This window comes from Moschus berezovskii, chromosome 1 (genome assembly GCF_049115385.1).
Source record: "Moschus berezovskii isolate FMDL1 chromosome 1, NW_MosBer_1.0, whole genome shotgun sequence".
Taxonomy (NCBI): domain Eukaryota; kingdom Metazoa; phylum Chordata; class Mammalia; order Artiodactyla; family Moschidae; genus Moschus; species Moschus berezovskii.
This window is the reverse complement of record NC_142460.1, coordinates 63,140,074-63,157,202: the sequence shown is the minus strand read 5'-3', so window position 1 is coordinate 63,157,202 and position 17,129 is coordinate 63,140,074. Positions and strand designations below refer to the sequence as shown.

The following is a 17,129-nucleotide window of genomic DNA, read 5'->3' as shown; positions in this document are numbered from 1 at the left end:
GATTGTGCAGAAATAAAGACAAAAATTGTGGTACTCTTAGAAAAAGGTAACAAAATTAGTGCATTCAAGCCTTAAAACTGAAAATGTTGAGTAAAACAGAGGGTGACACAGGAGGTACAATATCCATCTAATACAGAATTTTTCTATCTAGATTCCCTTTTGTTTGCAAAGTGTCTTAGGACATAAACACCATTGTTTATGTGGGTTAAATCTATCATTATTTACAGTATTAAAATTTAAACAAAGAAATTAAAATGTATTTATTAATTCATGAAAATAAAAATAATAATATTGTTACATGTTAACTTCCTGACCTGCTTACAGGTTTCTCAAGAGCCAGGCCATGTGGTCTTGTATTCCCATCTCTTTAAGAATTTTCCATAGTTTACTGTGATCCACACAGTCAAAGGCTTTGGCATAGTCAATGAAGCAGAAATAGAGGTTTTTCTGGAACTCTGTTGCTTTTTCAATGATCCATCGGTTGTTGGGAATTTGATCTCTGGTTCCTCTGCCTTTTCTAAAACCTGCTTGAACATCTGGAATTTCACGGTTCACGTATTGCTGAAGCCTGGCTTGGAGAATTTTGAGCATTATTTTACTAGCATGTGAGAGGAGTGCAGTTGTGCAGTAGTTTGAGCATTCTTTGGCATTGCCTTTCTTTGGGATTGGAATGGAAACTGACCTGTTCCAGTCCTGTGGCCACTGCTGAGTTTTCCAAATTTGCTGGCATATTGAGTGCAGCATTTTCACAGCATCATCTTTTAGGATTTGAAATAGTTCAACTGGAATTCCATCGCCTCCACTAGCTTTGTTTGTAGTGATGCTTCCTAAGGACCACTTGATTTCACATTCCAGGATGCCTGACTCTAGGTGAATGATCACACCTTCATGATTATCTGGGTCATGAAGAACTTTTTTGTACAGTTTGTGTATTCTTGCTACCTCTTGTTAATATCTTCTGCTTGTGTTAGGTCCATACCATTTCTGTCCTTTATTGAGCCCATTTTTGCATGAAATGTTCCCTTGGTACTGAACATGAAATAATAGACTGGTTGCAAATAGGAAAAGGAGTATGTCAAGGCTGTATATTGTTACCCTGCTTATTTAACTTATATGCAGAGTACATCATGAGAAACACTGGGCAGGAGGAAGCACAAGCTTGAATCAAGATTGCTGGGAAAAATATCAATAACCTCAGCTATGCAGATGACACCACCCTTATGGCAGAAAGTGAAGAAGAACTAAAGAGCCTCTTGATGAAAGTCAAAGAGGAGAGTGAAAAAGTTGACTTAAAACCCAACATTCAGAAAACTAAGATCATGGCATCTGGTCCCATCACTTCATGGCAAATAGATGGGGAAACAGTGGCTGACTTTGTTTTTCTGGGTTCCAAAATCACTGCCGATGGTTATTGCAACCATGAAATTAAAAAATGCTTACTCCTTCAAAGGTAAGTTATAACCATCCTAGACAAATATTGAAAAGCAGAGACATTACTTTGTCAACAAATGTCCATCTAGTCAAGGCTATGGTTTTTCCAGTGGTCATGTATGGATGTGAGTGTTGGACTATAAAGAAAGCTGAGTGCCGAAGAATTGATGCTTTTGAACTGTGGTGTTGGAGAAGACTCCTGAGAGTCCCTTGGACTGCAAGGAGATCCAACCAGTCCATCCTAAAGGAGATTAGTCCTAGGTGTTCATTGGAAGGACTGATGCTGAAGCTGAAACTCCAATACTTTGGCCACCTGATGTGAAGAGCTGACTCATTTGAAAAGACCCTGATGCTGGGAAAGATTGAAGGCAGGAGGAGAAGGGGATGACAGAGGATGAGATGGTTGGATGGCATCACCGACTCAATGGACATGAGTTTGGGTAAACTCCTGGAGTTGGTGATGGACAGGGAGGCCTGACATGGTGTGGTTCATGGTGTTGCAAGTAGTCGGACATGACTTGGTGACTGAACTGAACATAACTTACACAATTAAAATATATTGAAAAAAATATTTATTGAATGGCCTAATGTGTTAGGTACCTTGCTAAGTATTCGTGATCTTAAATCAGTTATGTCATGTTTGATAGTCCTAGGAAGAAAATAGACCTTCATTTTTATTCCTCAACAGGTACAATTTACTGTTTTCTCTTTAAAATGTTGCTCATATCTGTGAACATCTCTCCTTTCACAGTATTCTCCAGTTTCAGTTCTCCTCATTGAATATATGATTTGTTAAAGTTTGTCTCCTTGCTTCAGAACTTTCAACCAATTGCAAGAACAGATTTCTGAAATGTATAATCATATTACTTTGCTTCTGGAAGACTTCAGTGGCTGATGGCTTGAAGATAAATTCAGATTCCTTAGGATGGCATATAAGAGAAGTAGTAACCTGACCCACTTCCCTGCTCTTTCCCCATATTCACTTAACAGCTCTCATCATTAGTTTCATCAGCTTTCTGACTCCATGCCATGGTTCACCTCCCTCATCCCCCGTTCGCAATACCACACTCATTTCCATAAACATTGACTATGGTTTCATACTCATTCATGTTTTCCACAAATATCGACTTTTTCCTGTTTCTTTTTAAGGCATAGGTTATTTCTTATGCTAGTTAAAAAGTGAATACCCCAAGCTACTAGTATTTCCATTTTCTGAACGCCTAAGCTTGTTTGGGAAGACGTAGTATTGATTCAAATTCTCTCTGATTTCCATGACCTGAATGAACTTGGGCAAACTCTTAAATATTGCAAAGTATGAGATTTCTGCTGAGGAAAAACATGAAAAATCACATCCAGTAAATTGGTAAGTAATATATATGAAATGCCTACCTTAGCACTTAGAAGATAGTAAGTTGTCAATATTTTTTTTTCTTTTATATTGCACATGTGTGTGCATGCTTAGTTGTTCAGTCATGTCTGACTCTTTACGACCCTTTGGACTGTAGCCCACCAGGTTCCTCAGTCCATGAGATTCTCCAAGCAAGAATGGGTTGCCATGCCCTCCAGAGGATCTCCCCGACCCAGGGATCGAACCCGCATTTCCTGTGTCTCCTGTATTTCAGGCTGATTTTTTACATGCTGTGTCACTGGGGAAGCCCAATTGCACATATAAGAATCAATAAATATTGCTAAGATATTTAAGTTTTTACTGTTCCTGCCTTATTTTTATTCAAACAGCACCTGCAGCTTTTATTAATGCTATGCATGTATTGATACTTACTTTTGAGTCAGTCCAGTTTAATGGTATTCCTAATAAATAACAAGCAAGGCATGTAATGATATCAGAGAGAAAAACCTGTATTTTTTAATATATTTAGGAATTCCACTGTCATATATGATGGTGTAAATGACAACCAAACTACATGAAAATATAAAATCCATAAACATGTCAATATAAATAGAATCATCTTAAAACTACAGATTGATAAGTCACTAATATTTTCATATACTCTATTTCAGAGAACTTGAGAGAAAACTGACTAACACTAAAGAGGAAAATGTTCTTGATTAGAGAGTAGATTGATTTCACATTCAAGCATAGTCTCTTGAACAAACTCAAAATAGAGAGTAAAATTGAAACATACAGTTTACTTGTCACACAGTGTTGTTCAAAAAGGGATTAATATTTGAGAACTTGAGATATGAGAGGTTTTGTAAAATTATACCTTGAGTTTCCATGATATTGCCAAGAATATTAAAAGGAGGCAAACTTCACACGTAGTGAATTTTATTCCCAGCATTTGTTGAAAATTGTTAACTCATTGTATTTTGAAACTGGTTAACTAATTACATCATGACACAATTTGTGACCTCAAGAATAATAATAGTAGTAGTAGTTATTATTTTGTAACTTAAACAGCTTTAGTTTAATGTAATTTGCTCTGTGGCATTGGTTCATCTCTTGAGTGTTTAGGCTGTGAGAATTCTCGCATGAAAATGATTTCTTAAATTCTACACCTTTGGCACTTTGGCCACGTCTTCTTAAACCAATCATAGGTTACTGAGCACTTGAGTTATTTCCATATCTTGGCTACTGTAAATAGTGCTTCCATGAACACTGGGGTACATGCATCTTTCTGAATGAGCTTTTGTCTTTTCCAGATATATGCCCAGGTGGGGTTTCTGGGTCATAGAGTAGCTCTAGCAATTATTTAACAATCTGTTACTAATCTATTTACCCCTTATGGGACCTGTTAGCTTAGAGTTTGAAATACATTTTAGCAGAATCTCTGTTATCTGAACTTGTTCGTTTGACTCATACAACATCATTTTTTAGTAATTTAATATTTTATATACAAAATGACCATTTCCCACTTCTTCAGTATTCTTTGATTTTGAAGAAAAGGTTTGGGCAGATTGAAAACAATTATTCACAGGATGTTTTCAAATAGGAGTACATCAAGGCTGTATATTGTCACCCTGCTTATTTAACTTATATGCAGAGTACATCATGAGAAACGCTGGGCTGGAAGAAGCACAAGCTGGAATCAAGATTGACGGGAGAAATATCAATAACCTCATATATGCAGATGACACCACCCTTATGGAGGAAAGTGAAGAAGAACTAAAGAGCCTCTTAATGAAAGTGAAAGAGGAGGGTGAAAACAGTGACTTAAAACTCAATATTCAGAAAACTAAGATCATGGCATCTGGTCCTATCAATTCATGGCAAATAGATGGGAAACAATGGAAACAGTGGCTGGCTTTATTTTTTTGGTCTCCAAAATCACTGCAGATGGTGACTGAAGCCATGAAATTAAAAGATGCTTACTCCTTGGAAGGAAAGTTATAAACAACTTAGACAGACTATTAAAAAGAAGAGACATTACTTTACCAACAAAGGCCCATCTCGTCAATGCTATGGTTTTTCCAGTAGTCATGTATGGATGTGAGAGTTGGACTATAAAGAAAGCTGAGCACTGAAGTATTGTTGCTTTTGAACTGTGGTGTTGGAGAAGACTCTTGAGAGTCCCTTGGACTGCAAGGAGATCCAACCAGTCCATCCTAAAGGAAATCAATCCTGAATATTCATTGGAAGGACTGATGCTGAAGTTGAAACTCCAATATTTTGGCCACCTGATGCAAAGAACTAACTCATTGGAAAAGACTCCAATGCTGGGAAAAGTTGAAGGCAGGAGGAGAAGGGGACGACAGAGGATGAGGTGGTTGGATGGCATCACCGACTCGATGGACATGAGTTTGAGTAAGCTCCGTGAATTGGTGAACAGGGAGGCCTGATGTGCTACAGTCCATGGGATCGCAAAGAGTCAGACACAAGTGAGTGACTGAACTGAACTGATAACATTTTCATACTTTTTTTCATAGCATTTATTACATCCTTATTTCTTAGACTATAAATAAAAGGGTTTAATAAAGGAATAACTAGAGTATAAAAAATAGCAAGGGGTATATCTTTATCTTCATCATTAACTGAATTTGGTCGCACATACATGAAGAGAAGGGAACCATAAAATATTGAGACAGAGAGAAAGTGGGATGCACACGTAGATAAGGCTTTGCCTTTTCCCTCTTTGAATTTCATTTTTAAAATCATGAAAATGATGAAAAGGTAAGAGATTATTACTATGATAATAGTGAAGATTGAAAGTGACCCTGCAATGATAAATAACATTAATTCATTGATATCAGTGTCTACACAGGAGAGTCTGTATAATGGAAGGACATCACAAAAAAAGTGGTTGATTTGATTAGACCTACAGAAAGTTAGTCTAAACAGAAACCCTACTTGAATCATGGGATGCAAGTTTCCAACTATATAGGCCCCTGTGGTCATCTGAATGCAGAGTTTCTTTGACATCATGGTGTGGTACTGCAGTGGTTTGCAGATGGCCACATAGCGATCATAGGCCATTGCTGCCAGGAGAAAGGAATCTGTAGTTTCAGCAAGGCAGAGACAATAGAATTGTACCATGCATTCGTACAGAGAAATCATTCTGTCTTTGGAAAAGAGGTTCTGTAGCATCTTTGGGGTAATGGCACTGGAGCAACAGAAATCCATCAAAGCGAGATTCCCCAGGAAGATGTACATTGGTGTGTGAAGACAATGCTCTGTAACTATCAATACCACCAGGCCGAGATTTCCCACCATGGTGATCAAATAGATGGTAAGGAACACCAGAAACAGAAGGGTCTTCAGCTCTGGATGATCTGTAAATCCTATCAGGATAAACTCTGTTGTCAAGGATTGGTTATACTCAGTCATCTCCACTTGCCTGTTGAGATAGGAATTATGGAGATAGAAGATCTAATTTAAAATGTATGTAAATTTCCCTTAAGTATTTTTTTTTAAACAAGAAGAGCTTATCCTTCAGTCTTTTGCTCTTACCTCCTGTGATATATACGCACAAACTCTAAGAGACATTCATTCCTGTAACATGTCAGATTCTATGACCTCAAATCTGTAACTCAGAATTCTCAAGACTCTTGATAATTATAGGAAGGATGTTAATACTGGAAGAGGTTTGTCTATGAGTTTGTGAAAGTATAGTATATGACTCTAAGGTACTTATATTTCTTCTATTGTTTCAAATAAGGTCAGTATTAGTTTTTAAAGATCCTTGAAATGAACTTAAAATCATATTTTTTTGTAAGTATATATTTGTCATACACAATAAAGGACAGAAATGGTCTGACCTAATGGAAGCAGAAGATATTAAGAGGCGGCAAGAATACATGGAAGTACTATACAAAAAAGATCTTCACGACCCAAAATATCACAATGGTGTGATTGCTCACCTAAAGCCAGACATCTGGGAATGCAAAGTTAACTGGGCCTTAAGAAAGTGAAAGTGAAGTCACTCAGTCGTGTTCGACTCTTTGCGATCCCATGGGCTGTAGTCTACCAAGCTTCTCTGTCCATGGGATTTTCCAGACAAGAATACTGGAGTGGGTTGCCATTTCCTTCTCCATGGGATCTTCCTGATCCAGGGATCGAACCCAAGTCTCCTGCATTGCAGGCAGACTCTTTACCCTCTGAGCTACCAGGGAATCCCTTCAGTTCAGTTCAGTTCAGTCACTCAGTCGTGTCTGACTCTCCGCGACCCCATGAATCACAGCACGTCAGGCCTCCCTGTCTATCACCAACTCCCGGAGTACACTCAAACTCATGTCCACAGAGTCGGTGATGCCATCCAGCCATCTCATTGTCTGTCGTCCCCTTCTCCTCCCTCCCCCAACCTAATTAGCAAGCATCAATACAAATAAAGCATTAATACAAATAAAGTAGGTGATGGAATTCCTGTTGAGCTATTTCAAATCCTAAAAGATGATGCTGTGAAAGTGCTGTTCTAAATGTGCCAGCAAAATTGGAAAACTCAGCAGTGGAAATGGACAGGAGTGGAAATGGACAGTTTTCATTCCAATCCCAAAGAAAGGCAATGCCAAAGAATGCTGAAACTACTGAACAATTGCACTCATTTCACATGCTAATAAAGTAATGCTCAAAATCCTCTAAGCCAGGCTTCAACAGTATATGAACCGTGAATTTCCAGATGTTCAAGGTGGATTTAGAAAAGACAGAGGAACCAGAGATCAAATTGCCACCATCCATTGGATCACTGAAAAAGCAAGAGAGTTCCTGAAAAACATTTCTGCTTTATTGAGTGTGTCGAAGACTTTGACTGTGTGGATTACAATAAACTGTGGAAAATTCTCAAAGAGATGGGAATACCAGACCACCTGACCTGCCTCCTGAGAAATCTGCATGCAGGTCAAGAAGCAACAGTTAGAACTGAGCATGGGAAAATACACTGTTTCCAAATCAGGAAAGGAGTAAGTCAAGGCTGTATATTGTCACCCTGCTTATTTAACTTATATTCAGAGTACATGATGTGAAATCTGAGCTGGATGAAACACAAGCTGGAATCAAGATTGACGGGAGAAATATCAATAACCTCAGATATACAGATGACACCACCCTTATGGCAGAAAGTGAAGAACTAAAGATCCTTTTAATGAAAGTGAAAGAGGAGAGTGAAAAGTTGGCTTAAAACTCAATATTCAGAAAACTAGGATCATGGCATCCAGTCCCATCACTTCATGGCAGATAGATGGGGAAACGAAACAGTGGTAGACTTCATTTTTTTGGCCTCCAAAATCACTGCAGATTTTGACTGAAGCCATGAAATTAAATGACACTTGCTCCTTGGAAGAAAAGGTGTGACCAACCTAGAGAGCATATTAAAAGGCAGAGACATTACTTTGCCAACAAAGGTCCATCTAGTCAAAGCTATGGTTTTTCCAATAGTCACGTATGGGATGTGAGAGTTGGACTATAGAGAAAGCTCAACACAGAAGAATTGATACTTTTGAACTGTAGTATTGGAGTCCCTTGGACTACAAGGAGATCCAACCAGTCACTCCTAAAGGAAGTCAGTCGGAATATTCATTGGAAGGACTGATGCTGAAGCTGAAACTCCAATATTTTGGCCACCTGATGCAAAGAACTGACTCCTTGGATGAGACCCTGATGCTGGGAAAGATTGAAGGCAGGAGGAGAAGGGGACAACAGAGGATGAAATGGTTGGATGGCATCACTGAGTTGATGGACATGAGTTTGAATAATCTTTGGTTATTGGTGATATACAAGGAAGCCTGGCATGCTACAGTTCACAGGGTCACAAAGAGTCAGACATGACTGAGAGACTGAACTAAACTGAACTGATATTTGTCATTGATCAGAGAGTTTTCGTATACGCACTCAGCACTGTGAATGTTTGAAAATAGCATATATCATATATGTTACGTTAATACCTTAGAATTGCATGGAGGTCACTAAAGATTAATGAGAGGATTATTCAGTTTTAATGAAAATAAACTCAGATAGCTAGGAAATAAAACATGTATTGGTTATCACACTTTTCATCCCTTTTCCAAGTGCCATACCCAATTCTATAAACACTGACTCTGTCCATTCCATTATTCTTATTGATTTTTGCTCTTTGGTACAGTCCTTTCTTTCTAATTGTAAAGCTTCAGTTCAGTTCAGTTCAGTTCAGTTCAGCTGCTCAGTCGTGTCCGACTCTTTGAGACCCCATGAATCACAGCAAACTAGGCCTCCCTGTCCATCACCAACTCCCGGAGTTCACTCAAATTCATGTGCATCGAGTCGGTGATGCCATCCAGTCATCTCATCCTCTGTCGTCCCCTTCTCCTCCTGCCCCTAATCCCTCCCAGCATCAGGGTCTTTTCCAATGAGTAAACTCTTCGCATGAGGTGGGCAAAGTATTGGAGTTTCAGCTTCAGCATCAGTCTTTCCAATGAACACCCAGGATTGATCTCCTTTAGAATGGACTGGTTGGATTTCCTTGCAGTCCAAGGGACTCTCAGGAGTCTTCTCCAACACCACAGTTCAAAAGCATCAATTCTTCGACGATCAGCTTTCTTCACAGTCCAACTCTCACAACCATACATGACCAATGGAAAACCCATAGCCTTGACTAGACAGACCTTTGTTGGCAAAGTAATGTCTCTGCTTTTTAATATGCTATCTGGGTTGGTCATAACTTTCCTTCCAAGGAGTAAGCGTCTTTTAATTTCCTGGCTGCAATCAGCATGTGCAGTGATTTTTGAGCCCCCCAAAATAAAGTTTGACACTGTTTCCACTGTTTGCCCATCTATTTCCCATGAAGTGATGGGACCAGATGCCATGATCTTCGTTTTCTGAATGTTGAGCTTTAAGCCAACCTTTTCACTCTCCTCTTTCAATTTCATCAAGAGGCTTTTGAGTTCCTCTTCACTTTCTTCCATAAGAGTGGTGTCATCTGCATATCTGAGGTTATTGATTTTTCTCCCGGCAATCTTGATTCCAGCTTTTGGTTCTTCTAGCCCAGCGTTCCTCATGATGTACTCTGCATATAAGTTAAGTAAGCAGTGTAACAATATACAGCCTTGATGTACTCCTTTTCCTATTTGGAACCAGTCTGTTCCATGTACATTTCTGACTGTTGCTTCCTGACCTGCATACAGGTTTCTCAAGAGGCAGGTCAGGTGGTCTGGTATTCCCATCTCTTTCAGAATCTTCCACAGTTTATTGTGATCCACACAATCAAAGGCTTTCGCATAGTCAATAAAGCAGAAATAGATGTTTTTCTGGAACTCTCTTGCTTTTTTGATGATCCAGCAGATGTTGGCAATTTGATCTCTGGTTCCTCTGCCTTTACTAAAACCAGGGGACTGGAATGCAAAAGTAGGAAGTCAAGAAACACCTGGAGTAACAGCAAATTTGGCTTTGGAGTACTGAATGAAGCAGGGCAAAGACTAGTAGAGTTTTGCCAAGAGAACGCACTCGTCATAGCAAACACCCTCTTCCAACAACACAAGAGAAGACTCTGCACATGGACATCACTGGATGGTCAACACCCAAATCAGGTTGATTATATTTTTTGCAGCCAAAGATGGAGAAGCTCTATACAGTCAGCAAAAACAAGACCGGGAGCTGACTGTGGCTCAGATCATGAACTCCTTATTGCCAAATTCAAACTTAAATTGAAGAAAGTGGGGAAAACCACTAGACCATTCAGGTATGACCTAAATCAATGTAAAGCTTAGTTTACTTAGTAAAGTTTTATCTAAATGACCCAGACTGTTCTGATTTACAGTTCCTGTACTCTCAACCACATCTTATGTATCCATTAAAGTTTACAATGATTCTTGTACAGTCTACAATGCTTTTCTCATATAGCACACACAATTTCTTTATTATATTATAGGCATTTTTAGGTTTAGTGTGACTTATTATTGCTTACAAAAGCTATGGGGAAAAAGTGGTATAACTGCAGTTCTTCACTGCAGTGAGTTGTGATACATGAACTTGTTTTCTGTATACTACCAATGATCATTAGTGACTTTGGTTGTTCCAACAGTGGCCCTTAGTAACCTCTTATGCAGATTGAGTCTATTAATTTTGAGCAGTGCTCACAAAGAAAATTATTCATAATATATAATTTTTAAAAATTAAGGGTTAATATCCAAAATATATGGACTTCACTTGTAGCTCAGCAGTAAAGAATCTGCCTGCTAATGCAGGAGATGCAGGAGACTTGAGTTTGATTGCTGGATTGGAAAGATCCCCTGGAGGAGGAAATGGCAACCCACTCCAATATTCTTGCCTGAAGGATCCCATGGACAGAGGAGTCTGGTGGGCTACAGTCCATAGTGTCACAGAGTTGGCCATGACTGAAGCAACTGAGCATGCACACACATCCAAAATATATAAGGAACTTTGACAGTGCAATATATTAATAAATGTACAAACAACATGATCGCAAAGTGGGCTAAGGAACTAAAAGGATAAAAAATCCAAATCGCCAATAGACTCATGAAAAGATATTCACATTAGCTGCTGCTGCTGCTGCTAAGTCGCTTCAGTCATGTCCGACTCTGTGTGACCCCGTAGACGGCAGCCCACCAGGCTCCCCCATCCCTGGGATTCTCCAGGCAAGAACACTGGAGTGGGTTGCCATTTCCTTCTCCAAAGTGTGAAAGTGAAAAGTGAAAGTGAAGTTGCTCAGTCGTGTCCGACCCTTAGCGACCCCATGGACTGCAGCCTACCAGGCTCCTCTGTCCATGGGATTTTCTAGGCAAGAGTACTAGAGTGGCTTGCCATTGCCTTCGCCATCACATTACCTAGGGAAATGCAAATTAAGTCAATATTATCTCACACCTGTTAAAATGCCAGTCATTAAGAAGGCAAAATATTACACATGTTGCTGAGAATGTGGAGAAAACTCTGTTGGTAGGAATGAAAATTGGTTCAGCCAGTATGGATAACAATGTAGAGATTCCTCAAATAAAAACAGAACTACCATATGACCTCACAATTCTGCTTCTGAGTGTATACTAGAAGGAAATGAAGACAGATTAGCAAAAGGATATCTGCACTCCTGTGTTTGTTGGAGCATTAGTGACAATAGCAGAAATATGTAAGCACCCAAGTGACCATCAAAGGATAAAAGGTTAAAAGTATGGTGCATGTATTCAATTGTGAGAAATAAGGATATCAGTCCATTTGTGACAACATGGATTGACCTTGAGGACATTATGCTAAGTGAGGTAAGTCAGATAAAGACAAATACTGTAAGACATAACTTACGTGTGCATCTCAGAAAGCCAAACTCATAAAAAGAGTAAAGTGGTGGTTACCAGGAGCTGAGGAGTGGGAGAATTAGAGAGATGTTTAAGTGTATTAATTTGAAACTAATATATAAATAATTCTGTAGATCTAATGCATACTATACTGGATAAAGCCAACTTTTTATTATAATCCAAGTTGCTAAGAGACCAGATCTTAACTATTCCTACCACGAGAATAAAATGACAATTGTATGATGTGATAGAGTGCTACAGTGGCAATCACATTACTATTTATTATTGTATGAAGTCAACCAGTGTTATACTTTAAACTGAGACACATTATATGTCAAATATGTTTTAATAAAAATTTGTTTTTATGAAAAATTTAGATATATTTCTTTTATCTGAGTTGACTATTCTATTATTTTTCTGTTCAAAACAGAAAATTATGTAAGACTTTCTGAAGTATATTGCAGTAGATTCAAAGCTGATAAAAGTAAGCTTCCCTTTATATGTTAGTTTTCTAAAAAGTATAAAAAGAGAAAACCCTTTAAATTGTAATATAATTTTGGGGAACACATTTTGTTTTCCTTTAAATGGCTGTCTTCTGCCTTTGTTTAGGTATCCATTAGGAATAATGACTGATGTCTGATATTAATTCTGTGATCAAAATGTTTTTTTCCCTTAATCAAAAATTCAAAATAAAGGCCTTTGCTGAACATGTTATTTGTTTTAAAGTGTTAAATATGAGCTACTTATTCATCCTAACTAGAAAAAACATTCCATATAAGTGTCCAAATTGTTTAACAGAGTTACTTTGTTTTCTTACCTGTTTGACTTTAATTTGAGGTTTGACTTTAATCAGCAAAGGTCAGAGTGAATTGAAGTGTCATTCTCATCCTAATTTTTCCATTGCCTTCAGTTTTGAGAAGAGCAGGGAAGAAAACAGAGTTGTTGAAATAAAACAACAACAAAAAATGCTTAATGCCTCACAGATGTTAATGGATACTAATACTAAAATTAAAGATAAATTAGAATAAATCCTTTACCTGGATTTGACTGAAAAAAGTCTTGTAACACCTCTTGTTTGGTTTATAGTGTTAGATCTCATAGAACATCAGAATATAAACCTTGGTCTAGAAAACATTTGGGATTAAAAGAATGAAAATATGAGCTGTTTCAAATAGGTTAGTTAACAATTATGTTCCTTACAATGCTAATTTAAAGTTCTCTATCAAATCCTAAGAGATTTCTCAGGACTGACATAAATGTATTTCTGTAGGGAGAGTCATAACCAATACATATAAAGATGCCCTGTGAGACAGTGCAGTTAAAGCAAATTACATGTGGAATCTAAATAATAAAACAAATTAATGAATATAATAAGCAGAAACAGACTCACTGATACAGAGAATAAACTAGCAGTTAATAGTTGGAGAGGAGATGGGCATGCTGCAAGATAAGGTTAGAGGATTGAGAGATATGAAGTACTGGGTATGACATAAGTAAACTACAATGATATATTGTACAACATAGGGAATATAGCCAATATTTTATATTAACTTTAAATGAAGTATAATCTATAAAATAATGAATTACTATGTTTTACACATGAAACTAATACAATATTATACATTATATGTAGTGTGTCTGCCTTCTTTCTCAGGATGACTTTGGATACTTGGGGTATTTTGTAGTTCCATACAAATTTTTTAATTGTTTACTTCTGTGGAAAATGCCATTATAATTTTTTTTTGCTGTGTATTTTTTTTTTTTTGCTGTGTACTTAATTTTTTCTTTATTGAGGTGCAGTTGAAGTATATTATGTAAGTTTCAGTTGTACAATGTAGCTTGCTCAAACGCATGTCCATCGAGTCGGTGATGCCATCCAACCATCTCATCCTCTCTTGTCCCCTTCTTCTCCTGCCTTCAGTCTTTCCCAGCATTAGGGTTTTTTTCAATGGGTCAGTTCTTCGCATCAGGTGGCCAAAGTATTGGAGTTTCAGCTTCAGCATCAGTCCTTCCAATGAATATTCAGGACTGATTTCCTTTAGGATGGACTGGTTGGATCTCTTTGCAGTCCAAAGGACTCTCCAACACCACAGTTCAAAAGCATCAATTCTTCAGTGCTCAGCTTTCTTTATAGACCAACTTTCACATCCATACATGACTATTAGAAAAACCATAGCTTTGACTAGATGGACCTTTGCTGGCGAAGTAGTGTCTCTGCTTTATAATATGCTGTCTTGGTTTGTCGTAGCTTTTCTTCCAAGGAGCAAGCGTCTTTTAATTTCATGGCTTCAGTCACCATCTGCAGTGATTTTGGAGCCCAAGAAAATAAAGTCTGTCACTGTTTCCATTGTTCCATTTGGGTTGCCATACAAATTTAAAATTATTTGTTCTAGTTCTGTGTAAAATGTCATTGCTATTTTGATACAAATTGCATTGAATATGTAGATGATCTTAGATAGTATGGTAATTTTAGCAATATTAATTCTTCCAATCCCAAATCACAGCATGTATTTCCATCTATTTGTGTCATCTTCAGTCCCTTTTGTCAGGGTCCTAAAGCTTTCTACAGATCTCTTACCTCTTTTGGTGGGTTTATTCCTATGCATTTTAGTCTTTTTGATGATATTGTAGATTGAATTATTTCCTTTGTTTCTCTTTTTGATGGTTTGTTATTAGTGTATAAAAATGCAACAGATTTCTGTATATTAACTTTGCATCCTGCAACTTTATTGAATTCATTGATGAGCTCCAGTATTTTTTTGGTGACATCTTTAGAATTTCCTATGTATAGGATTATGTCATCTGTAAACAGTGACAGTTTTACTTCTTTCTTTCCAATTTGGATTTCATTTATTTCTTTTTCTTGTTTTCTTGATGTTGCTAGCACTTCCAATATTATGTAAAAAAAAGTGGCAAGAGTGGGCATCCTTATCTTATTCCTGATCTTCCGTTCCGTTCCGTCGCTCAGTCGTGTCCGACTCTTTGCGACCCCGTGGACTGTAGCCTACCAGGCTTCTCCGTCCATAGGATTCTCCAGGCAAGAATACTGGAGTGGGTTACCGTTTCCTTCTCCAGGGGATCTTCCCGATCCAGGGATCAAACCCGGGTCTCCCGCATTGGAGGCAGACACTTTAACCTCTGAGCCACCAGGGAAGCCCTTCTTAGAGGAAATGAATTCAGCTTTTCACCATTGAATATAATGTTAGCTGTGGGCTTATCATATATGGCCTTTATTATGTTGAGGTAAGTTCCCTCTATACGCTTTTTGTGGAGAAGTTTTAATTATAAATAGATGCTGAATTTTTGTGAAAAGTTTTTTCTTCATCTATTGAGATGATATTATTTTTATTCTCAATTTTTTAATGTGGTGTATTGTATTGATTTACTTGCAGATATTGAACCATCCTTGAATCCCTTGGATAAATCCTACTTGATCATTGTGTGTGAACTTCTGATATATGGTTGGATTCAGTTTGCTCACATTTTGCTGAGGATTTTTGCATCTATGTTCATCTGTGCTATTGGCTTGTAATTTTCTTTTTTTGTGATATCTTTGTCTGGTTTTGCTTTCAGAGTGATACTGGCCTTAGGTACAGTTCAGCAGCATTCCTTCCCTCTTCAACTTTTGAATAAGTTTGAAAATGATAGTTGTTTTCTTTTCTCTCAACGTTTAGTAGAATTTACCTGTGAAGCCATCTTGTCCTGGACATTTGTTTGCAGGGAGGTTTTTTGTTTGTTTGTCTCCCATTGATTCAGTTGCTTTACTGGTTATAGCTCTGGTCATATTTTGTATTTTTGCCAAGTTCAGTCTTGGGAAATTTTAAATTTCTAATAATTCATCCATTTCCTTCTAGGTTATCTATTTTATTGGCTTGTAATTGTTTCAGTGATCTCCTATGACTCCTTGTATTTCTATGGTATTTGTTATGTTACATTTCTAAATGTATTGATTTGCATCCTTTCTTTCTTTTCTTGATATATCTGGCTAATGTTGATCAATTTTCTTTATCTTTGCAAATTACCACCTTTTTAAAAAATCCTTTCTATTTTTTAGTCTCTATTATGTGTATTTCTGCTCTCATTTTATGATTCCTTTTTATTTACTAAACTTAGGGAGTTTTATCCTTCTTTTTGTAGTGCTTATATATACATATATTTATATATAATCACTTAATTTCAAATGCATTTTAAAAAATCCTGCATTTATACTGTCCTTTCCTCACAGTTACTATTTTTAATATCTTGTTTTATATCTGTTTTGTGTATTTTCTAACTGCTTATTTAGGATATAAATGATTTTGCTACTTTTATTTTTCAACCTTCTTATTGACTTCATGCATGGATGATTTACTACTATTTGTTGTATATTTGCCTTATGGATGCCTATTCTCCTTCCCTAATTTTCATATTTATAGTTGTGGTCTTCTGTTATCCACTTATAGAAGTCCCTTTAATATTTCTTATAAAGCTAGTTTGGTGGTGCTGAACTTTGTAGTTTTTCCCTCTCTGTAAAACTTTTGATCTTGCCATCAAATCTGAATGAGAGCCTTGCTGGGTAGACTATTACAGGTTGTAGGTTTTTCTCCGTCATCACTTTATAAATATTATGCCACTCATTTCTGGTTTGCAAGTTTGTTCTGACAAGTCATCTGATAGCCTTGTAGGAGTTCCCTTGTATGTAACTTTTCTCTTGCTGCTTTTAATATTCTCTTTATCTTTATTTTTTAACATTTTAAGTACAATGTACCTTGATTAGTTCCTCTTTGGGTTAGTCCTATATGGGACTCTCTTGCTTCTTTGACTTGGATGACTGTTTCCTTTCCCAGGTTAAAGAAAGTGAAGTAGCTCAGTCGTGTCTGACTCTTTGCTACCCTTGAACTGCAGCCTACCACGCTCCTCTGTCCCTGGGATTTTCCAGGCAAGAGTACTGGAGTGGGTTTCCATTTCTTTCTCCAGGGGATCTTCCCAACCCAGGGATCGAACCCGGGTCTCCCGCATTGTAGGCAGACGCTTTATTGTCTGAGCCACCAGGG

The 17,129-nt window shown here is 37.5% G+C and overlaps 1 protein-coding gene across 1 annotated transcript; it reads right to left on the bottom strand.

Annotated features, from left to right (window-relative positions):
• Positions 1-5,233: 5,233 nt before the first annotated feature.
• LOC129544245 (olfactory receptor 5K1-like) lies at positions 5,234-6,214 on the bottom strand. Its single transcript, XM_055407570.2, has one exon. The coding sequence runs from the start codon at positions 6,212-6,214 to the stop codon at positions 5,234-5,236; it is 981 nt and encodes a 326-aa protein (XP_055263545.2).
• Between the last annotated feature and the right edge of the window lie 10,915 nt (positions 6,215-17,129).